The 24,959-nt window shown below is 45.3% G+C and overlaps 1 protein-coding gene across 1 annotated transcript; it reads left to right on the forward strand.

Annotated features, from left to right (window-relative positions):
* The first annotated feature begins 6,679 nt into the window (after positions 1–6,679).
* Positions 6,680–24,537, forward strand: LOC140128585 (vomeronasal type-2 receptor 1-like). Its single transcript, XM_072150284.1, has 10 exons — positions 6,680–6,704; positions 7,003–7,137; positions 9,682–9,939; positions 11,229–11,326; positions 17,912–18,111; positions 18,458–18,746; positions 19,471–20,283; positions 20,949–21,176; positions 23,417–23,540; positions 23,624–24,537. The coding sequence occupies exons 1-10, from the start codon at positions 6,680–6,682 to the stop codon at positions 24,535–24,537; spliced, it is 3,084 nt and encodes a 1,027-aa protein (XP_072006385.1).
* Positions 24,538–24,959: the final 422 nt, after the last annotated feature.

Here is a 24,959-nt window from a genome sequence, read left to right on the forward strand (position 1 = left end):
ACACTCCCTAGGTTCATGTCTGAAGTTACTGGGACTCGTGGTAGAGCACTGTTGAGGCCAGAACAGTGCGAACAGGTGATGTCGTGGATTGCCGACAATGCTTCAAGCAATTTGTCCACCAGTCAGTCTTCCACGCAGTCCACCCATGTCACCGAAATCGGCACTCCTCCAGCTCCTGCACCTCAGCCTCCTCCCCCCCAGTCTGCCCCCTCCCAGGAAAATTTAAACCGGCATACTCTGAGGAACTGTTTTCTGGACCCTTCCCAGAGTCACAAACCACTTGTCCGGTTGCTGCTGAGCTCTTTTCCGATGCCCAGGTTTTACACCGGTCGCAGTCTGTGGGTGATGATGACCTTCTTGACGTAGTGGAAGAAGTGTGTAAAGAGGTGTCCGACGATGAGTAGACATGGTTGTCAGACAGTGGTGAAGTTGTTGTCAGGGCAGGAAGTCCGAGGGGGGAGCAGACTGAGGGATCGGAGGATGATGAGGTGACAGACCCAAGCTGGGTTGAGAGGCCGGGTGAACACAGTGCTTCTGAGACGGAGGAGAGTCCTCGACCAGAACAGGTTGGAAGAGGCAGTGGTGGGGCCATACGGAGAGGCAGGGCCAGAGCTGGTGCATCAGCGCCAAATGTGTCATGTAGTGAAGCTCCCGTGGCGAGGGCTCCCGCGGCGAGGGCTAGATTTTCAGAAGTCTGGAGGTTCTTTAAGGAAACACCGGATGACCGACGGACTGTGGTGTGCAACCTATGCCAAACCAGGATCAGCAGGGGTTCCACCACTACTAGCTTAACTACCACCAGTATGCGCAGGCATATGAATGCTAAACACCCCACTCAGTGGCACCAAGCCCGTTCACCTCCGGCCGTGCACACCACTGCTCCTTCCCCTGTGTCAGCTGATAGTCAGCCCCCTGCCCAGGACCCTGGCCCAAAAACCCCATCGTCACCTCCACGATCCTCCACAGCATCGACCAGCGTTCAGCTCTCCATACCCCAGACACTGGAGCGGAAAAGGAAATATAGTGCAACCCACCCGCACGCCCAAGCCCTCAATGTCCACATCTCCAGATTGCTTAGCCTGGAGATGCTGCCCTATAGGCTGGTAGAGACCGAGGCCTTTCGCAACCTCATGGCGGCGGCCGCCCCTCGGTATTCGGTCCCCAGCCGCCACTACTTTTCCCGATGTGCCGTCCCAGCCCTGCACCAGCACGTGTCAGACAACATCATCCGTGCCCTGACCAACGCCGTTTCTGACAAGGTCCACCTGACCACGGACACGTGGACGAGTGCTGCCGGGCAGGGCCACTATATATTGCTGACGGCACATTGGGTTAACTTGGTGGAGGCTGGGACCGAGTCTGACCCTGCGGCTGGTCATATACTGCCGACGCCGAGGATTGCGGGGCCTACCTCGATCCAGGTCTTTCAGGCCTACTATGCCTCCTCCTCCTCCCACCCCTCCTCCACCTCCTCCTCCGAACTACCATCCGTGGGCATGGCGCCATCAGTCGCTAGCTCTAGGCACAGCAGCAGTGCCGTCGCTAAGCGACAGCAGGCGGTGCTCAAACTGCTGAGCCTAGGCGATAAAAGGCACACCGCCCAAGAACTATTACAGGGCATCACTGCGCAGACTGATCTGTGGCTGGCACCGCTGAACCTGAAGCCAGGCATGGTTGTGTGTGACAACGGCCGTAACCTGGTGGCGGCTCTGCAACTCGGCAGACTGACACATGTGCCATGCCTGGCCCATGTGTTAAATCTGATAGTTCAGCGTTTCCTCAAGACATACCCCAATCTGTCAGATTTGCTAACGAAGGTGCGCCGCATCTGTGCGCATTTCAGGAAGTCCAGCACAGATGCTGCCATTCTCAGGGCAGCGCAGCGCCGCCTCCAAGTGCCCGCTCACCGACTGTTGTGCGACGTGCCCACGAGGTGGAATTCATGTTATCCAGAGTTTACCAGCAGCGCAGAGCGATTGTAGACTGCCAGATGTCAACTTCCACCAGAACTGGTAGTCAGGTCAGTCAGCTTCCTCAAGTCTACAATGAGGAGTGGACGTGGATGTCTGATATCTGTCAGGTGCTGAGTAACTTCGAGGAGTCAACACAGATGGTCAGTGGCGATGCCGCCATCATCAGCCTCACCATCCCGCTGCTTGGCCTGTTGAAAAACACTCTGATCAGCATGAAGTCGGAAGCTTTGCGCTCGTCACAAGAGACGGGGGAAGAAGATTCCCTTGTTGATAGCCAAAGCACCCTCAGGTCTGTTTCTCAGCGCATATCGGAAGAGGTGGAGGAGGATGAGGAGGAAGAGGAGGAGAATGTTGGCGAGACACAAGAGGGGACCATTGTTCATTCCTTCACTGTTCAGCGTCTATGGGCAGAAGAAGAGGAGTTGGAGGAGTTGGAGGAGGAGGAAATGGAGAGTCAGGCCAGTGAGGGGAGTGAATTCTTACGCGTGGTACTCTGGCGCATATGGCAGATTTCATGCTAGGCTGCCTATCCCGTGACCCTCACGTTCAAAGAATTTATTCCAGCACCGATTACTGGGTATTCACTCTCCTGGACCCACGGTACAAGCAAAATCTTTCCACTCTCATCCCTGGAGAGGAAAGGAGTGTGAGAATGCATGAATACCAGCAGGCCCTGGTGCACAAGCTGAAACAGTATTTCCCTTCTGACAGCGCTAGCGGCAGAGTGCGTAGTTCTGCGGGACAAGTAGCGAGGGAGAGTAGGCGAGCAGGCAGCCTGTCCAGCACTGGCAAGGGTACGCTTTACAAGGCTTTTGCCAGCTTTATGTCACCCCAGCAAGACACTGTCACCTGTCCCCAGTCTCGGCAGAGTAGGGCTGATCTTTACAGAAAGATGGTGAGGGAGTACGTAGCTGACCATACCATCGTCCTAAATGATCACACAGCTCCCTACAACTACTGGGTTTCAAAGCTGGACATGTGGCACAAACTGGCGCTGTACGCCTTGGAGGTTCTTGCCTGCCCTGCCGCTAGCGTGTTGTCCGAGCGGGTTTTCAGTGCAGCTGTTGGCATCATCACCGATAAGCGTACACGCCTGTCGACTGACAGCGCTGACAGGCTGACGCTTATCAAGATGAATAAAGCCTGGATTTCTCATAATTTCCAATCTCCACCAGGTGAAGGAAGCACAACCTGAATAATTTATGCACTCCTCCTCCTCCTCATTTTCCTCCTTCTCCTCCTCTTTGTACACTAAAGCAGAGGAAACTGGCTATTTTTTGACAGGGCCCACTGGCTCTAGCTATAGTACTCTATGCATTTAATTTTTCTGGAGGGCCACCTACCCGGTCCTCTGTTTTAAACAATTTTTGCGACTGCCACATACAGGCACTCAATCTATTCAATTTTTCTGGAGGGCCACCTACCTGCTCCTCTGGTTTGAAAACTTTTTTGGACTGCCATATACAGGCACTCAATCTATTTCATTTTTCTGGAGGGCCACCTACCTGCTCCTCTGGTTTGAAAACTTTTTTGGACTGCCACATACAGGCACTATCCAAATTAAATTGTCTCCATAGCAGCCTCCACACGTTGTCTCCATTGCTACCTCCAAAAGTCGTCCATATAGCTGCCTCCATACATCGTCCCCTTATCAAACGAGGTGTGTGAGGCAGAAATTTGGGTTGTTTTCATGGATTCCACATCAAAGTTGTTAACTTTGTCGCCACCCTGCTGTGTTATCCACAAAATATACTGGCAAACTTTTATGATTAACCGATATTATTTCAGCGCTTCTTGCGCATCTGTTGATTACACTGCTGTGTAATCCACAAAATATACTGCCAAACTTTTACCATTTATCGATATTATTTCAGCGCTTCTTGCGCATCTGTTTACATTCCCCTCACCCGCCATATCCCAAACTTATAAGAACGCTACTACACTTAACTTGGTGGAGGCTGGGACCGAGTCTGACCCTGGGGCTGGTCATATACTACCGACGCCGAGGATTGCGGGGCCTACCTCGGTCCAGGTCTCAACGGCCTACTATACCTCCTCCTCCTCCCACCCCCCCTCCACCTCCTCCTCCTCCGAATTACCATCCGTGGGCATGGCGCCATCAGTCGGTAGCTCTTGGCACAGCAGCAGTGCTGTCGCTAAGCGACAGCAGGCGGTGCTCAAACTGCTGAGCCTAGGCGATAAAAGGCACACCGCCCAAGAGCTATTACAGGGCATTCCACATCAAACTTGTTAACTTTGTCGCCACCCTGCTGTGTAATCCACAAAATATACTGGCAAACTTTTATCATTTACCGATATTATTTCAGCGCTTCTTGCGCATCTGTTTACATTCCCCTCACCCGCCATATCCCAAACTTATAAGAACGCTACTACACTTGATCTTATACAAAAGGTTCTTAGAAGTGCTGTTTGGGGAGTAGCCTAGAGACAGGGGCTTGGATTGGCGAAAGCTCGCCTGGCAGCGGAGCGCCAGCTCCATCCCAAGATCCAACTAACATAGTTTTAACTGCAGCACCTTTAATCTACTACTAGTTCACTGCCTCTATACATGGTCCCCTTATCAAACGAGCTGTGTCAGGCAGAATTTTCAGGTGTTTCACCAGATACATAGTGGAACGCGGCCCATCTGTCGCCGCCATGCTGGAGACCTGAAGTTGCAATCATAGCAGCGCAATATGGATGCCCCATACTGTCGCTCTTAATCATGGAACCATTTCCTAGGTGAAATATTCAAACGACCCCGCCTGCTTTGAAAATTATAATTTTTTCAAAGTAAACGCTTCTGGCCCCCAGGCCCATTTTGGGTGAGGAGGAGCCGAGAGACAGGGGCTTGGACAGGCGAAAGCTCGCCTGGCAGCGGACCGCCAGCTCCATCCCAAGATTAGGCAGCCTCAGAGGCATCCATGCATGGTGCCCCTGCTGTTTCCCGTCCATTTCGCCTCCACAGCGTCCACCAATGTCTCCATGCGCAACTTTCAACTGTCTATACCCCAGACGCTGGAGCACGAGAGGATATGCAGCACATCATCCCCTTATCAAACGAGCTGTGTCAGGCAGAATTTTCAGGTGTTTCACCAGATACATAGTGGAACTCGCCGCGTCTGTCGCCGCCATGCTGGAGACCTGCAGTTGCAATCATAGAAGCACAATATGGATGCCCCATACTGTCGCTCTTAATCATGGAAGTCCTCTCCATGGCTGCCTCCAAATGTCGTCCCCTTATCAAACGAGCTGTGTCAGGCTCATTTTTCGGGTGTTTCACCAGATACGTTATGGAACTTGGTCACTATGTCGCCACCATGCTGTGTTATCGACTAAATATACCGTCAACCTTTTGTTCACAGAGGAAATCATTTCAGCGCTTCTTGCTCACCTCCTTTGGTTCCTCTCTGCCACCCATTGGTTTGAAGCCTGAGTCCATTTAGGGTATGTCGCCATGCCACTCTCTAGCCTGCCGCTGCTGCCGCTGCCTCTGCATGCCGTCCCCTATAGTGTCAGGGTCAATTATTGGATGTTTTAGATGCTATCTAGCTTCATTCTGTCACTCTGTCATTGCCATGCTGTTGCCCATAATTTTGGCATAATGGTGCGATTAAGCAGCCTCAGAGGCATCCATGCATGCTGCCCCTGCATTTTCCTGTCCATTTCCGTGGTGTTTCCATCCTTTTCTGAGGTTTCCAGGTGTTTGGCCAAGCTTCCCTGTGCAGAGCCTTGGTCCCCTTGAAAAATGCTCGAGTCTCCCATTGACTTCAATGGGGCTCGTTATTCGAGACGAGCACTCGAGCATCGGGAAAAGTTTGTCTCGAATAACGAGTACCCGAGCATTTTAGTGCTCGCTCATCTCTAGTAATTAGTTGTTATTTAAAATTTTGCTCCCCTTAGCAGAAAAATGCTGATGACATAGACTATAATGAAGAATTAAAATGTCACTGGCCCTTTAATCAGTCCGTTAATGTCCTCCGCACGGTCCGTTGCAGAGCAGACACAGGAGAGAAGATGGCCGCTGGTCACATGTCCACATCACATGTTCTGCACCTGCCTGGGCAGGTCATGTGATCACCACTACGTTTGGCTCGAGTCGGTTGGTTGCAGTGCATCCAGTATGGCCGGTGTAGTGATGATGGCAATTACACATCATTACTATGGTAACAGAGCAAGAAAGTCTGTTAGATCATCACTGGGAGCAGAGCATAAGAGGGAGGAGGAGTTACTAAGAACTAAAGGATCATGGAACTTGTAGTTTCCAGTGGCAGCCATCTTAGTAATAACTCCACCTACTTTAGAGAGGCCATAAAATTTTGTAAATCATAAAATCTAACTAATTAAGCTTCATTTTGCGACTAATTACATTGAGAATTATTGTATTCATTTCTTTATATCATTATGGTTTTTTGTGTCAGATGTTCATATTCCCGGAATACCCCTTTAAGGATTTGGAGATTGTCCCTGAAGGTTTTTTTTTATTACTATTTTGTTCTCAAATGTTCTTCTTTTAAATCATTTCAAGGTTCCTGCTTCGGTTTGCAGTCCCAGTTGTCCACCAGGCTTCAGGAAAGCAGCCAGAACCGGCAAACCTTTTAGGCTGTTTTCAATGCATCCCATGTACTTATGGCGAGATATCCAACCAAACAGGTAGGAAACAAAAAATTTAGCTGATGATCTTTTTTTATCTCAATTTTTAAAACATGTTGAAGGACTTTATGTCTACCCGTATAACATTGTGTTCTTAACTTTTTTGAAGATTCCCTCCAATGCTTCAAGTGTCCTTGGGATATGTGGACAAATCCAACCCAAGATCACTGTGTTCCGAAGACAGAAGAATTCCTTTCACATGAGGATCCACTAGGCATCACCTTGATGGCAACAAGCATCTTCTCATCATTGGTTCCTGTGGCCATTTTTGGACTTTTTATTTGCTACAGATCAACGCCCATAGTTCGAGCGAATAACTACTACTTAAGCTGTCTTCTCTTGTTGTCCTTAACGCTATGTTTCCTTTGTTCCTTAGTCTTCATTGGTTACCCTCAGATTGAGAAGTGCCTTGTAAGGCAAGTGACTTTTGGTGTTGTGTTCTCGATTTGTGTCTCCTGCATCTTGGCAAAAACCATTATGGTTGTCATAGCTTTTAAGGCCACAAGACCAGGTAGTCAATTAAGAAAATGGACCAGTCTCATAGTCATCTCATGTCTCCTTATTCAGATTTTTCTTTGCATTATGTGGTTGAAAGTAATACAGGAGTACTAATTGTTGAGTGTAATGAGGGTTCATCTTTGGCTTTTTGGAGTATGCTTGGAGTATTGGGATCCTCACTGTAAGGATCACCTGACCAGAGTTTCATTATGTACAGTGGTGGCGGAAGATCAGAGTCTTCCAGGTTTTCTCTCTGATTACTCAGATGTGTTTTCAAAACCCTTGTCCCAAGTCCTTCCTCCTCACAGGGAGTTTGATTGTAAAATTGACCTTCTTCCTGATGCTAGATTGCCAAAGGGTCATATATATAACCTGTCAGTACCAGAACTGAAGTCACTGAGGAGTTATATTGATGAGAGTTTGGCAATCGGACATATCCGTCCCTCTGAGTCGTCCACTGGGGCCGGGTTCTTTTTCGTTGAGAAAAAAGATGGTGGTTTACGGCCGTGCATTGATTATAGAGAATTAAATAAGATAATTGTAAAAAACTCAGGTCCTCTCCCTTTGATCCCGGATATCTTAAATCAGGTTTCTGGGGCCCAAGTTTTCTCTAAATTGGATCTCAGAGGGGCTTATAACCTGATTCGCATCCGGGAAGGGGTTGAGTGGAAGACCGCATTTAATACACCTTTGGAACACTTTGAATACCTGTTTATGCCCTTTGGTTTGAGTAATGCCCCAGCGGTTTTTCAAGGGTTTATGAACTCCATTTTTCATGATTACATTGTTTATGGTGACGATATTTTGATTTTCTCTCCTGATATGGTTTCACACTAGCAACATCTCCGTCAAGTACTTACCAGGTTATGCAAAAACCATCTCTTCGCTAAACTGGAAAAGTGTGTTTTTTGTGTCAAGAAAGTTTACTTCTTAGGTTATGTTGTTACTCCCTCTGATGTACAGATGGATCCGAGAAAGGTTCAGGCGCTCACGGACTGGGTTTGGCCTACCAATCTTAAGGCCTTACAGCGTTTTTTGGGTTTCGCTAACTATTATCGAACTTTATTAAGAACTTTTCCGTGATCACCAAACCTCTCACGGATCTAACCCGTAAGGGTGCTGATCCGAGTAATTGGTCTCCTGCCGCTTGCTCTGCATTTGAAACTCTAAAAGCGGCTTTCTCGTCAGCCCCAGTTTTGGTTCAACCTGACCTCTCTCAGCCATTTGTTGTAGAGGTAGATGCCTCCGAGGTTGGAGTAGGTGCAGTGTTGTCTCAGGGGTCCTCCACTCTTACCAGACTCAGACCCTGTGCATATTTATCTAAAAAGTTTTCTTCTTGTGAGAGGAATTATGATATTGGTAATCGAGAGCTCCTTGCCATCAAGTGGGCGTTTGAAGTCTGGCGACACTTTTTGGAGGGAGCTCTTCATCCGAACTGTGCTCACGGATCATAAGAACTTAGTTTATTTGGATACTGCTAAGCGCTTGAACTCACGTCAGGCTAGGTGGGCCTTGTTTTTCTCTCGCTTTAATTTTGTGGTCACCTACCGACCGGGGTCAAAAAATGTGAAGGCTGATGCCTTGTCCCGTAGCTTCGGGACTCCTGAGCTTCCAGAGACTACGGACAGTAATATTTTGTCTCCAGGTGTTGTGTTGGCAGCTGTCTCCTCCCACCTCTCCTCTCAAATTTTAGCAGGACAAAGATCTGAACCTGAAGAAGGTTTTGGTCCTGAGGATAGGTCTTGGGTTCCGGCTAGAGATGTTCATGCTCCGCGGTTACTCAGGTTATTTCATCAGGCCTATCCTCAGAAGCTATCATTACGATCTAGGGGTCCGAAGGCCCCCCGTCAGGGGGGGGGGGGGGGTACTGTCAGGTTCGCTGGAGAGAATGCTGGTACTTCTGGTTCTTCTGGTGGTGCTAGCAGCGTTCTCCAAACTCCGGCGCGTATTCGCGCAAACTCCTCCTCTCGTCCCGGGCAGCGGCTGCTAAGATCTCGCGCTGTCTAGGAGTTGTGTTCTGAACTGCTGAGACTTGTGGTACCTCTGCATGGTGCCTGCTATTGTGCTTTGTTATTCTGCACCATGAGGGGTTAATTCTCAGTAGTTGTCCAGCTCCTATCAGGTTCTGGCTGCATAAATTGCGGCCTCACTAGTCACCTGTGCCAGTGTTTGAAATCCCTTTCTTCACTCGCTCTCTGCATTAGGTTTGACTTGCTCTGTGTCTGAATTGTTGTGACCTCGGCTAGTTTTTGACATTGACTCTTTGCTTACTGACTTTGTTCTTGACGTACCCTCTCGTTGTGACTCCGGCTAGTTTACCACTCTTTTGTGTTTTATGTTTGTCAGTCTGTTTGTGTTTCCCTTCCCGCACTTATCCAGTGTATTTCGAGTCTTCAAGTAGTCGCCCCACGGTTTAGCGTGGTGGGGCTATAGGAAGGGACAGAGGTTGGGGCAAGCTCAGGGCACAATATCCCCTGTTTTCTGTGTTACCCGACCGTAACAATGCTTGTCTATCTTGGACTTCTTGCCCTCATTAGTTTCATAATTGCATTCTTAGCCAGAAGACTTCCAGACAATTTCAATGAGGCCAAGTTCATCACCTTCAGCATGTTGGCCTTCCTCACCGTCTGCATGTCCTACATCCCGGCATCTCTCAGTTCACGGGGAAAATATGTGGTGGCCATGGAGATTTTTGCAATCCAATCATCATCATGGGGTTTGGTTATTTGTATGTTCCTGCCTAAATGTTTCATTATTGTTTTCCGACCCAACATGAACTCAAGAGAGAAACTGATGGGGAAACAGAAAAATCTTGGTAATTGATAACAGGATTTCTTTTTTATTATTTTTAGCTCTGTTTTCAGTGCTTTAAGTCAAATATAAAATGTGTGTCACATAATAAAACAATTAATAGGAACATGCAAAAAGCCTCTACCCGACCTCCTTTAATTGTTGGAGCATTACTAATAACTGGCAACATTTCTATCTTATACTTGCCCGATGCCCTAAAGGACACAGTATCCTCCTATATTTTTATATTGTATTTAGCACCCTATAGAATAATAAAAGTTCCAACAAATATACCGTAAATATTATAGAAAATACCTATAATAGGGACTGTTACTTGAGTTATTTTTTATATACAGTGCTCCCCTATGGCTCCCTATCAGTTTTTATCCAATATATATAATACCCATAATTAGTTCATATAAATAGTTGCCAGTTGTGAAACAATAAGCTTAGTTACCTGCCAGTGCTCCTCCTTTCATCTTCGCCGCTGCAGTAGGATGACGGAATGACACGAGTCTGTGGGTAACCATCACTGGCAGGGTCACGGGTGGACAAAGGGGCCCACCTTTTGAAGTTTGTGGTTGGGGGACCTATGAACCATCCCTGACTTATGGGCCCTCCCCCAAGTGTGTCTACTACAGCTAAACCTGAGTCACTTACTATCGGAGCAGGGGTCTCTAAGTGCCCTGTGGTAATAGTAGTGTGCGCACTTGACCACTAGTGATGACAGTATGAATAAGAATTCAGAATTTAAAAAACCTGTTTGGGTCTGGGTTCAGTAACCAAACACAGACCCCAACCGGTAATACCCACAACTGCTGCTGGTGCAGGTCATAACTGCCAGCAGCATTTAAATGGCTGCGGCAATGCGCACCGCCATTTTGGGGAAAATCGACATTCCCAAATGATGCCCTTTGCCGCCGGTATGTTTGTGCCGCAATCGGTGCTGAGACGAACCCAAACTTCTAATTGAGGTGGGGTCCTTGGAACCTATACCCACAAAGTTTGGTGCAAATCCACACTTTTCAGTTCGGCTCAGCTCAACACTATTGACCACCATTCAACTCTAATAAAGGTCCCAGTTGTCTGACCACCAGTGATCTTACGATTATCACTTATTATATGGCCATTGTACATGATAACACATTGTTATGGGTAATCCCTTTACACTAAGGCCAAGTGTAGCACATACACTGCTCAATATCTGCAGGGAACTATTTACATCAACATAAACCACAGGTACATGAGGTGATGTCTCTGCAGTCCTCCTCCATGATTTCATCTTGTGAACCAATGATTTCTGTGGGACTTCAGGATTAGCGATTGATAAACTGTTATCAGGACTGTCTGAATGGAAGCAGCCTCGCAGCATTGAGAAATCCAAAGACAACACAGCGATCCAGCGCAAGATAGTGAAAAGGTCTTTAGACGTTTTTAATTGGCGCCAATGATGACAATGATATAGTTACATACGCTCCAGCATTGCGTCCACGATGAGGACCAAGGTTTTTTGCCTATGCGTTTCGAGTGCATTATGCACTCTTACTCATGGCAGTATCTGTGCCCTGGAAAGCAGGATGGATCAGCCTGGACCTCAGTGTGAGGCCCCTTTGACAAGAATGTTTTTTTCCATACTTTGGGCGAGCATACGTTCATGTGAAAGAGGCATTAGGCTCCTTGCACACGAACATTTGCATGCCCTTGTTTACATCCCATATAACCACACAAGTCTCTGTGTTAATGGGGGTCATTTACTAAGGGCCCGATTCGCGTTTTCCCGACGTGTTACCCGAATATTTCCGATTTGCGCCGATTGTACCTGAATTGCCCCGGGTTTTTGGCGCACGCGATCGGAATTTGGCGCATCGGCGCCGGTATGCACGCGACAGCCGAACGAAAACCCGACGTATTCGGAAAAACCGCTGCATTTTAAAAAAAATTGTGTCGCGAAAATTTCACTCACCTTCATCCTGGATAGGCTGGTGTATTTCGAGGCATTCCAGCGGACTTCAGCGCAGCAGTGCCACCTGGTGGACGTCGGAGGAACTGCCTTGATGAATCCCGGCCGAACCCGAATCCAGCGCAGAAAACGCGCCGCTGGATCGCAAACGGACCGGGTAAGTAAATCTGCCCCAATCTATGTGTTTTGTTAATGCTATGTTAACACATGTGTTAATGGTTATGTTTAGAAAATGTTAACAGCAATGTAATTAGGCAAATCTCTTCTTCTCCGCTGTTGTATTGAGTTTCACAATTCTTGCGTTAACGCCACGTGTGACTGCACCCTCCGGCAACCTGCATACGACGTATGTGGTGATAGGGGATGCAAACAAGGGTGTTGTGGACCTTTATTTGTATTTCATGCGTCATCTGTGGGTGATCTTCACTTGTGTGCTGATAAAAATTGAAAATGACTGCCTAGGACTCAAAAACGAGCAGGAATGGGACCTGCTGTATGTTTTACATCTCGGGCAGTGAGATTCCCATCTGTGCGCATGAGTCTATAGAGGCGAATAAGGAGATGTGCTCGTTGTAGAAAGCACACTTTCTTCTTTCCTCGTTGTGTGCAGGTAGCCTGAGTCTGAGCTGTGATGAGTGATGCAGGGTATAAACACTCAGCTGCACGGGGGTGTAGAGGAGCTGGATAGATTACTCCCGGCTGGTTATACTTTATCCTGTGACTTGCAGTACTTCTGTTTGTTTGTGTTTTGCTGGACCTGAAACCCCGAACTTGTATTTAGCCTGTATCCTACCTGAGCCAGTACCCCTGAACCCTAGCCTGATCAGAAAACCTGAACCCATACCTGAATCTGGATCCCCAGCCTGAACCTGTTCCCTGAACCCCAGCCTGAATGGGAACCTGTACCTTGGAACTGTATCCAGCCTCATCTAGAACCCTAACCTGATCCAGAAACCTGAACCAGAACACCTGAGTATGTATTCTGCACCCAATTTCAGAGCGTGTACCCCAATTCTCTATTTTAACACCAGTTCACTGCTTAGACATCCAAATTAAAAAAAATGAAAAAAACCCAATGAAACAGAGATTCATTATTACATTATCATGAATGTAATTACTACCTAGCAGAAGGAAGATGTGGTGACATTTACGGATTGCATAAAGTTGTCACAACAGGCACCACTTGTTCACAGGAGCAGTCAGGTAAGGTATTAGGCCATTGGATTTACTAATGCTGTGATAGTTTCAGCTGCCTGACTTACAGCACATCATGAATAAGGCAGCAGCAATGTGGTGGAACATGCATTAGAGGCTGCTATGACCATACTGACTTCCTTGTATAGGTGGTTAACCACGAGGAACCCTGATGACATCACCATTACCACATCCTCCAGACTAGACACCTTTATAGCTCAGCCTCTTCACCACCATGAGGTCTAACACCCTCCATTAGTTACAACAACCAATAACTTGCCGCCAACTTTGACCCATTTTGTATTTATTGGGAAAAGTTCAGGATCTACTACAGCACATTGTATAGTGGCTTTGATTGTTATTGTTATTTGAATAGGATTGACTAGTGTTGAGCAGACCAGAACCGTAAAGTTCAGTTATGTGCAAACTTTGGCAGGTTTGGGTCCTTCGTCAGAAGTTGTGGTCTGGGCCAATCAACAGCCGGAAAAGCCTGCGACCGATGCTGGCAGCTGTTTAAATGCCATTGGCAAAGTTGCCGGCAGTACGTAAATTTATCCGGCGCATGAACACCGGCACACGCAGCATGACCCCATTTTGGAGAGGATTGGCGTTCCCCAATGACTTCATGGGGAGTGGCGATCATCCACATTATGGTGGCGAGAAGCATTGATGACATGTAAGTGGGTTCAAACTAATATGTGTCCACACATCACTAATAATGATCAGGTAAACAAAATAACTAATAAACCACCATAAGACACAAATGAATAAGCACCCATTTGTCACCCATGATCCTATTATTAAGACTCTACAAAGATGGTGTTGAGCAGAGCAAGCCAATTCCTGTCTGACCTTGAAGGTTACCTGAGCATTGTGCCCCTTGGCTGCTAGGTCTCTACAAAGTTTGGATTCTGTTGTTATCTGATTTCTTTCCTCTACTTTGTTTACCTCATTTTTTTATCTGCCATTGAGCTTTCCTGATCCATTCATGAAGACTACAGCAAGATGGCACCCTGAAACCGTTAATGCCCATCCTGACCCTTGCCTTGTACCCAGACTCTACTTAAACTGCTGCTGGACTGCTGGATTGTAGTCTGCGCTGAAATCTGGACTGTGACTGCATTGCCTGACCAGTTATGCTTCACACCCATGTCCTCTAACCCATCTGCTATCCAAAACGGGACCATCCTATAAGATCCCTGCACAAAGATTTCCAGATCCCTATAGGGGCAAGAGGGTGAAGACTGGAGGTTTACAGTGATATGGGCTCCATGGGGGCCCAAAACCAAACCAGTGGGATAGACCAAGGGATCCACAACCTGTTGTCTGTTATATTGGCATCTCCAATGATTTCATGGTTGTCGGGAGACACCAGGAAGTGAAGTGTAGAGGAGACATGAGCTGCAGAGGAAGGGATTTTGGGATAGGTTGATAATGAGTTCACATCTTCAGCTATTATAGGAATATTTTACTCCCCTTGAAACTCCACTTGGAACCAGGAGGTGGAATATTACGTTTCTATTTCCAAGTCCACCCAAACCTGATCCCAACTCCACAAGTCAAATTCTGACACCAAAGACCTTGTGAGTTGTTTATTTTTCCGGTTTGAGAGCTTTTCTTTACTATAATAATAATATTTTACTCTGGGTTCGTTAGAAATGATAAAGAAAACAATAATAAAATAAATGGGCTAATAGTTGATGTATTCAGGAGCCTCTGTATATGTGTGGTCACCGATCTTGGATTATAGGAGAGAACGTTGTATCCTGTCCAAAAGGCAGACGATCCCTCGGCTCACACAACTCGTTGTCTTGTTATATCATTATTAGAGATGAGCGAGTATACTCGTCCGAGCTTGATGCTCGTTCGAGTATTAAGGTACTCGAAACGGCTCGTTGCTCGGACGAGTATTTCCCCTGCTCGAGATCGAGCATTTAATTAAACAAACACAGTGAAGAACAATGAAGAATAGAATAAAAACAGTGAACACAGGATCATTTAAGTGAAGAACACAGTGAAGAATAGATTACAGATGTTTGGCACATCTGCTTACTTGTCGGAAGATACACGCGGAACGGCAGCAGGGAGACATCGCACAGCAGGGAGACATCGCACAGCAGGGAGACATCTGGCGCAGCAGAGACACATCTGGCGCAGCAGAGACACATCTGGCGCAGCAGAGACACATCGCGCGCAGCAGGGAGACATCGCGCGCAGCAGGGAGACATCGGGCGCAGCAGAGACACATCTGGCGCAGCAGAGACACATCTGGCGCAGCAGAGACACATCTGGCGCAGCAGAGACACATCGCGCGCAGCAGGGAGACATCGCGCGCAGCAGGGAGACATCGCGCGCAGCAGGGAGACATCGCGCGCAGCAGGGAGACATCGGGCACCAGGGAGACATCGGGCAGCAGGCAGACATCGGGCACCAGGGAGACATCGGGCAGCAGGGAGACATCGGGGAGACTTCAGTGGAAGAAGAGGAGCGGATCCCGGGACAGCGTATCTCCTCTCCCGACAAGTAAGCAGATGTGCCGAACATCTGCAATCTATTCTTCACTGTGTTTTTCACTGTGTTTTTCTCTTAAATGATCCTGTGGTCACTGTTTTTCTTCTATTCTTCACTGTTCTTCACATCTGTTAACTTGTCGGGAGATAATATACACGCGGAACAGTGAAGAATAGATTGCAGATGTTTGCATACATCTGCTTACTTATCAGAAGACATTCTTTTTCAATTAAATAACACATTTTATTCCTGAACCATGGTCCCTTTGAAAAATGCTCGGGTCTCCCATTGACTTCAATGGGGCTCGTTATTCGAGACGAGCACTCGAGCATCTGGAAAAGTTCGTCTCGAATAACGAGCACCCGAGCATTTTAGTGCTCGCTCATCTCTAATCATTATATTTAATTACAGTAAATTGGAAGACGCTAATGTGTGAACTGGGAATGAGCTTGTAGAGAAATTCCCACTTCCATCTCTGACAGACAGGCCAATTCCCCGGATGGACGGTAGCGTCTCATATAAAGAGTGAGGGTGGATAACGAGCAGAACGTGAGAGAGACATGAGGTAAGTGGATTGTACACCGAGGTGTAATATTATCATGTCTGGAGGGGATATACTTCCGAGACTCTGTATCTATGGTACAGGTTCTGTATCATGTGGATGGGACAAGATGAGGAGGGTAGAGAAATCTAGGACATTAATGTATAGGAAATACTTAAAACGTATTCCACAAAAATCAAGTCCATGACACTTGGCCTAACATCCTCTCAGACTGATCTGTGATGTCACCTTCAAGCTTTCTGCCCATACCCCACCATTAAAGTGAATAATTCTCATACAGTATTTAAAAATATGAAGATCCTTACCTTTACTTTAAGCATTAAAGGGAACCCATCATCAGAAAGTGGCCCAATAAACCAATTCCATTTTTCTTTCATGGCCCAGCTTGGTGCCATCATCCAGGCAATCAGCTTTGAAGTGAGATGTTGTAAGGGAGGTGTGAACTTTAATACTGAAGTCAAGCTCTCCCTGCCTCTAAACACCTCCTCCCATGTGATTGACATCATGTGCCGGACTTCAGGAGATCGGGTCAATGATGTTCTTGGAAGAAGGACCATGATTATTATTATTAAGTTATAGTTATTGTTATTAATTCCAATAACAGTCAAGGAGGGGTTCTAGGGAAGGGAAACCTTGACTTCAGTGTTAAAATCTCCACCTCCTTGACTTCATAAAACCAATTTACATCTTATTTCAAAGCTGATTTTCTGGATGATGACATCATACCAGGCCATGAAAGAAACATGATCTAGAAGCTGCTCAGCTGCTTGCAACAAACTGGTAGTGGTTTATTAAGCCAAATTTTGATGACAGGTTCCCTTTAAGTATAATGGGGACCATGTTTTAATATGAGGTATTGAAAGACTCAGGGACCTAATTGTATATCCATGGCATCCACTGTCTTGCTGGATGCTTCTAAGTGCCTACATTGGTACAGACCATAAAGACATGACATACAATGCATTGGGGAACCACCAAGTTCTTCAATGTTCCATCCATTCCATGTTCCTATGTTGCTTTACAAGTGATACATTGGCTACACCGTTTTTATAGTTATGCTATGGATAACATACACAGTTTGTCATGTAGCATTTATAAAGTATATGGTCCAATCCTCAAACACAGTGTCCTTGATCTAGACTATACGTGAGACCATCTATAGAAAACTCATAGACACTGACCCGTGAATCCAGGGCTTCTTTTGTGGTTTCTCAACTCAGTAGCAACATCTCCAAATACCAAGTAAGGGATGCAGGAAAGACAGAGACACTTCACCTCTCATACATCACGTGCCTCAAAATTTTGGAAAAATGTGGAAATAATTTTGAAAAATGCCATGTTTTTTTCATGGTGGACATATGTGAGGAGTAACGGGTTTGTTCAATGGAAGGGTGACCACCAAGAGGAATGTGGCACCACATATGTAATCCAGAAATTCTCTGTCTGAGGGACAATGATCCACAGATTTAATTTCTAGAGCAAGGGAACAAAAAACCCATTATGGGCTTATTGCCATCACCTCTATGTTTTGTCCTCTGGAGGAGAACTTTAGGGATAAAGTTTGGACTTTATGGGCCCTAGTTTTGCTTCAACCTCAACTACTATGATGCCATGATATTAGTCATGTGATATTAGATACTAGTGATGTGTCTAAGCTGTTACCATCTAGGATAATCACACAATTCTCCACAACTCTCTTCCAGGGAATTTATGTAAAGGTGGGACCCATGCAATATCTTCTCCACCGATGATCGTTCTGTATTGTCGCAGATGATGTGGCTTCTCTTATTCTCGTACATCTTACACCGCTGTTATTGCACTGAATATGGCTGCAGATTGAGCAACAGTGAGCTCGATGGTATGGCCCTGGATGGCAGCATAATGATCGGGGTGGTGGTGCCTGTGCATGTGGACAAAGTATTCACAAAGATAACGTTCAAGGAGAGACCTGTCGCTGCCCTCTGCAAGACGTAAGACTTCTCTCTTATCTTATGGTGGGATGTTATCTACTCAATAGACTTTTTATAATTGTTTTTTACATTGGTACCTGAAGCAACAGTGTCCCCCATAAAACATCTCAAGACCCGGACATAAAAATGGACCACTATTATAAATATCACATAGAAGTTGGTGGTCCAGTTGTGAAGTCCTCACTGAGGCCCAAGTCACGTCACAGCAGGGCTAGGATAAGGGTTAGAGAGTTTAGTCTAGTTTAGTTCCTGCCTATCAATATTGAGGAGGTCTGGGGTCCCTCTATAATTAGTATAAACCTCTATTTTGGATTGAAAAAAAATTAAAATTTCTAATTGTTCTTAGTTTCAGGTTTGAAAACTACCAGCGGGTCCAAGCCGTGCATTTTGCAGTGGAGGAAATCAACAATTCCCCAGATTTCTTGCCCAATGTCACCTTAGGATTCCAGATCTTTGACTCTTGTACAGTCCTCCAGAGGGCAGTATCAGGAACCTTGCAACTGTTGACTGGATATGGTCCTCTGCCTAATTATCGATGTGAGCAGGACACTCGCTTGGCTGCAGTGATCGGCCATTCTATATCTACCTACACAATGCTTTTAGCTCATATACTGGGGCTATACCGATATCCACAAGTAAGTTTAGCACTGGGGCAACAACAACCTCAAAGGAAATCTACCATTTGGATCGTAATTACTAAAGCACCATCTAAATCTTGAAAACGAGATGCAGGATCTGTAGTGCAAATTCTTTTTTAAGGTTTCAAGTTCTATAAATATGCAAATGAACTGCAAGTCCCCCCGGGGACATCACTAGAGCCCCTCTGGGCTCCAGCAGCACTGGAAATGAGCTTCCTTTGAAGCACTTGCAGTTCATTTGCACATCTTTAAAGTTAAATATGCTTTGCCGCATTTTCTATGGGGAGCAGATCTCATGGGATTTCCCTTTTTTTAATATCCCAGTGTCTTTAATAAAAAATTATAAGGCTACAATTTGCTATGTAAGGATAGCCTAGTATGGTAGCACACATAGACTGCTAACAAAAACACCTTGGTAAATGGAATCCTTGAGAGAGAACTCTGAAGATGTAGCTTATGAGTCCAGATACACAGAAGCCAGTGGTCAATCACTGTGGAGAGGACAAGGATAAGGCAGGGACAGGAAGGGGAAATGGTTTTCTCATGAATACACTGGACTCATAAGATTTGTGCCTGGCCTAATGTTCGATTTCTCCTAATACCAGGACAACCACTTAATGGAATGGAGTGGTGATTATCTGAATAATAGGTTTTATTGTAGTATCTGTGAGCTAATAACTGCTGCTGGTGGTACTCATGATATTCTTGTATTTTCCAACAGGTCAGTCACTTCTCCACAAGTTCTCTCCTCAGTGACCGCATCCAGTTCCGCTCATTCTTCAGAACAGTCCCCAGCGATGCCTTTCAGTCCCGGGGCCTAGCACAACTGGTTTTGCACTTTGGTTGGACCTGGATTGGCCTAGTGGCCATTGATAATGATTATGGCCAGCAAGGCATCCAGATGATTAAGAGAGACATACTAAAAGCTGGAGCTTGTGTGGCTTTCACAGAGACTATAATCTCTAGCCAGCAAGATCGAAACGCCCCAAATATTGCTCGGGTTGTTAAGGATTCAACAGCCACAGCGGTGGTCATCTTCTCGACTGACATAGACTTAGTCTACCTTCTAGATGAGATGTTGAGGCAGAACGTCACAGGGAAAGTATGGATTGCCAGTGAAGCTTGGGCTACCTCAGCATTCTTGTCAGTAAGTAAATACTCAAGACTTCTTTACGGGACCATTGGTTTTGCCCTCCATAGTGGAAGCATGCCAGGATTTGGAGGGTTTCTCAACAGGATCAATCCCTCCATGCTCATAGGAAATCAATGGATAAAGATATTCTGGGAGGAAGTTTTTAGCTGTAAATTCCAAGTTCCTTCAAACTCATCGATTAAAAAATGCAGCGGGCAAGAAAGTCTTGAGAACATCCGGAACAGTTACAATGATATCTCTAGTCTGAGGGTCACATACAACATCTATACTGCAGTTTACGTCATTGCAAAAGCTTTGGATGATTTGGGTAAATGCAAGAAAGGATATGGACCATTTACCAATGGGCTGTGTGCCGATATTGACTCTTTTGAGCCTTGGCAGGTTAGTACAAGGTCAACAGAAGAATGGTGAAATTAGGCTACATTTACTAAAGACTTTCAGGCGTAGACTGCACATAAATACAAACTGGTTGCACCTTTTTTATGAAGTTATTTATGTTGTGTTTGCGCTAGTATTGTTTCGTGGATGCACTAGGCACGTCACAACACAAAACTGTGTGCAGAAAGGGTTGTTCTACTGAGTATTCGGACCAGTCAACATAAGCATGTAGCATGACCGTTAAACTGATTGCACCTGAAAAAAATTAGTACATTCAGTTCATGGAATTTGGGCACTCGCACTATTAGTAAATTTGGGTCACATTTACTAAGATGAGACATTTTGGAAAGCCAATTGCTATATTTCTTCCAAAAAGTCGGTAAGCACAATAAGACATAGCTTAAGAAGACATGGACATCATCTGCTATATTTCAGACCATACAGTTCTTTAGCATTTACCAAAGTTTGGAAGAATTGCTACACCTCAATCATGGTAATTTACCCTTGGCGTTTAGGATGTTTTGGGCAAAGATCTCCAAGCACTGTTTGTCATTTTAAGGTATAGCTTTGTTTTTCATTTTCATGACTTAAATAGGCAGTGAGAGGGTAGAAAGAGGTTATGCTGCTTGTGTTTGCTTGATTAAGATGGTCCTTTCATTTCCACATAGTTATTGCACTACATGAAGAAGTTACGTTTGACCATGTCCAATGGAAGACAACTCTTCTTTAATGAAAATGGAGATCCACCGGCTGCGTATGACATAGTGAACTGGCAGCTAAGCCCAGGAGGGCAACTCCGACAGGTCAAAGTGGGCAGCTACGATACCAGTATAACCAGTGGGAATGTCTTCTCTATTAATGCCAGTCATATAGAGTGGAGGACTGAAGGACCTGGGGTGAGAGTCTATGGATATACTGGTTAGACTTTCCTGTTTATTCATGCCAAATTTTAAGCACTTTCATGAATTAGAGAAAATCTATAAATAGAACTTAAAGGTCTTGAATGACTAGCACCCCCACAGAGTAGCTGTTCACAGCATTGATGCTCTCTGGGTAGTAATGCAACTAGATTACTGCTTATCAACAGTATTTAGGTAGGATCCCATAACCAGTGTTTGTTGGGACCACAGATTGACCACAGTGGTCTTCTGATTATCGGCAATTATTATTTTGCCAAGCCCAAATGTAAGAGATGGGCCAGTGCCCAAAGGTTTTTTTACCAAGATTCTCAGAATCAAATAAGTTGGACAAAAATCTCTAATTACTGAGAGCAAGTAGGGCTATTGAAATGGTAAGGAGCGACTGGGATTGTCCAGCAAAAGAATTTTAGTTCAAAAATTTTGTTCTGATGCTGACCAGTCCTTACTCCCCGTTGCCTTGCAGACACTCCAACACAGGACTATGTTACCTCTGCTGCCAATCCCAGGTCGAGGTAGAAGGATATCATTGTGTTCATTGATTGGCTAGAGAGTACCCATATGGATAAGAGCAGCAACGAGATGAGACTGGTGGAGGCAGGGCCGGCTCCAGGTTTTAGTAGGCCCCTGTGCTACACAGCCTTAGTGGGACGCCCTCCAGTAGCCACACTGTCTCCGCCCTACATAGCCCCATTGTCCTACGACCCGGAACGTGATCGTTTGTACCAGTGTCTTAAAGCGACACTGGTACAATTAATCCGGTTGCTGGCGCCGGGCCTCAGTGGAGGCTAGGCAACGTTGGAATGGGAAAATTGGTACATCAGACAGGTGAGGGCAGTATGTAACCTCAAATCTAAAGCTTAATGGAATGAATATTACTCTAAAAATAAATAATGATATATTTCTGTATAGCAGAAAAGGAAACAATTGTACTGTAGTCATGATGGTCGTGCTCAGAGAAGAAGACATATTGACCTATACCAGGAGAGAAGAAATGTGTGATCTACAATGGAAATATACAGAACAAGCCAAGGTAAACTTGATAAGCAGACTTCAATAATCCATAATAAAAGTCATCACAGACATGACAAAAAAATCAGGTAATGCATTTTGGACCACTGAGTATGAGTAAGAACCCGTCCTAAGGGTCCAAAAAACATTGCCTGATTTTTTGTCAGGTTTGTGACCACTTTTAAAATGAAGTCTCTGCTTTCATCAAGTTTACCTTGGCCTCTGCTGGAAATATATTATTATTATGTATTTATAGAGCATTGACATACGTTATATTAAGACGTGAACAAATGTAAGTACAAAAGAGAAAAACTAAACATGTGGAATAGGACCCTGCATGTGAGGGCTCACAATCAATATGGCAGGGTAGATGGAGACATGAGGTGTGGAGCATAAGGAACATATTTCCTGTGTGAATCACACACTTCATATGCCAATACGTGATGTGGAGCTGAATAGTTGGCCCATTGATGCTATGGTTTCTTCTATAAACAGCCAAAGTTAACTATATTGGTCATAGAGACATGACTTTCTGTAAATGTACAGAGCGGGAAAAAGCTTTTTCAATGAAATATCACATAACAACATTATTGGATGATTCCCCCCGGCCTCCTCTAGAGAAGAACATTCCGGTATCTTCTTAAAGAGGTGTAAAAGCCAGCCTATTGTATGTTTAGAAGGATTGAGGGTACCCACCAGGGTTTCTGCGCCACGCCAGTGGCGTAGAAGCCCTGAAATAATCGCAAATAATAGCTTATTGCTAGCAGTTGTGATTATTTCCCCTTTCCGCCTCCTTCACGCCAAAGGGTCGTGGAGAGGCATGAAGAGTAAGGTTGCCAGCCAGAGGAGGGGAGTGGGTGGTGCACTTACTACAGCTTTCAAATTTTTATACCCCTATGCCCTGCCTGGCATAGGAATAACCATTGTGCAGCCACCCGCTGGATACATCATAAGGCCGGAGCCGTCCGCGACAGAGCAGCAGCGGAGCTATCGGACACCACGGCACGAGAGCCGGCATATGATAAATAACCCCTGAAGTATAACACTATGCCTTGTCATCAATAATATGATATTCCAAAGCATGTAAGGGCATGGGAATTTTGAATTTGGAGATTGCCCATGTTTTTTTATTTAATAAACCATCAGCAGCAGTACTATATGTATATTGTGTAGTATTGTTCTCAAATATTCTTCAAAATCTTTTCAAGGTTCCTGCTTCGGTTTGCAGCCCCAGTTGTCCACCAGGCTTCAGGAAAGCAGCCAGAACGGGCAAACCTTTATGCTGTTTTCAATGCATCCCATGTACTTATGGCGAGATATCCAACCAAACAGGTAGGAAACAAAAAATACTAAGCCCATAATCAGTTTTTAACTTGTCTACCCATATAACACAAGGTTTTGAATTTTCTTTGAAGATTCCCTTCAATGCTACAAGTGTCCTTGGGATATGTGGCCAAATCCTACCCAGGATCACTGTGTTCCAAAGACTGAAGAATTCCTTTCACATGAGGATCCACTAGGCATCACCTTGACGGCAACAAGCATCTCCTCATCATTGGTTCCTGTGGCCATTTTTGGACTTTTTATTTACTACAGAACAACGCCCATAGTTCGAGCGAATAACTACTACTTAAGCTGTCTTCTCTTGTTGTCCTTAACGCTCTGTTTCCTTTGTTCCTTAGTCTTCATTGGTTACCCCCAGTTTGAGAATTGTCTTTTAAGGCAAGTGACTTTTGGTGTTGTGTTCTCACTTTGTGTCTCCTGCATCTTGGCAAAAACCATTATGGTTGTCATAGCTTTTAAGGCCACAAGACCAGGCAGTCAATTAAGAAAATGGACTGGTCCCCGTGTATCATATCTCATAGTCATCTCATGTCTCCTTATTCAGATCTTTCTTTGTATTATGTGGTTGACCTTCTCTCCTCCCTTCCAAGAAGTGAAATCGGAAAGTAATACAGGAGTACTAATCATTGAGTGTAATGAGGGTTCACCATTGGCTTTTTGGAGTATGCTTGTTTATCTTGGTCTTCTGGCCTTCATTAGTTTCATTGTTGCTTTCTTGGCCAGAAGGCTACCAGACAACTTCAATGAGGCTAAGTTCATCACCTTCAGCATGTTGGCCTTCCTTAGCGTCTGGATATCCTACATCCCGGCATCTCTCAGTTCACGGGGGAAATATATGGTGGCCATGGAAATCTTTGCTATCCAGTCATCATCATGGGGTTTGGTTATTTGTATGTTCCTGCCAAAATGTTTCATTATTGTATTTCGACCCAACATGAACTCAAGAGAGAAACTGATGGGCAAACAGAAAAATTTGGGTAATTGACCATTGGGATTTACTTTTATTGTACCTCTGTTGTCAGTGTTTTATATGAAATATACAATGTGTGACATTTAATAAAAACTCTGCTTTTTGAAATTGAAGAATATTCTTTACCCAATCCTCATCCTAATTAGCAAAAATATTCAAAAAGTTGCATGATGGACAAAGGCACACTTGACTGGTTATAGCTCAGCTCGAGTCTACCGTATGCCTGCATTATCACGTCTAATACTAAATCTACAAATCAAATATAAAATCCTCTACCGCCCTCCCATATCCATTAATCAAAAAACTGTGAGACCCTTATTAATAACTGATGAAATTTATATCTTTATATCTCCCTCCTAAGTATTTATATTGTGTTCAGCACCCTATTGAATTACAAGCAGTTTCATGACTAGTGATGAGCTAACCTGAACCTCACA

Source organism: Engystomops pustulosus, chromosome 4, assembly GCF_040894005.1.
Source record: "Engystomops pustulosus chromosome 4, aEngPut4.maternal, whole genome shotgun sequence".
NCBI lineage: Eukaryota > Metazoa > Chordata > Amphibia > Anura > Leptodactylidae > Engystomops > Engystomops pustulosus.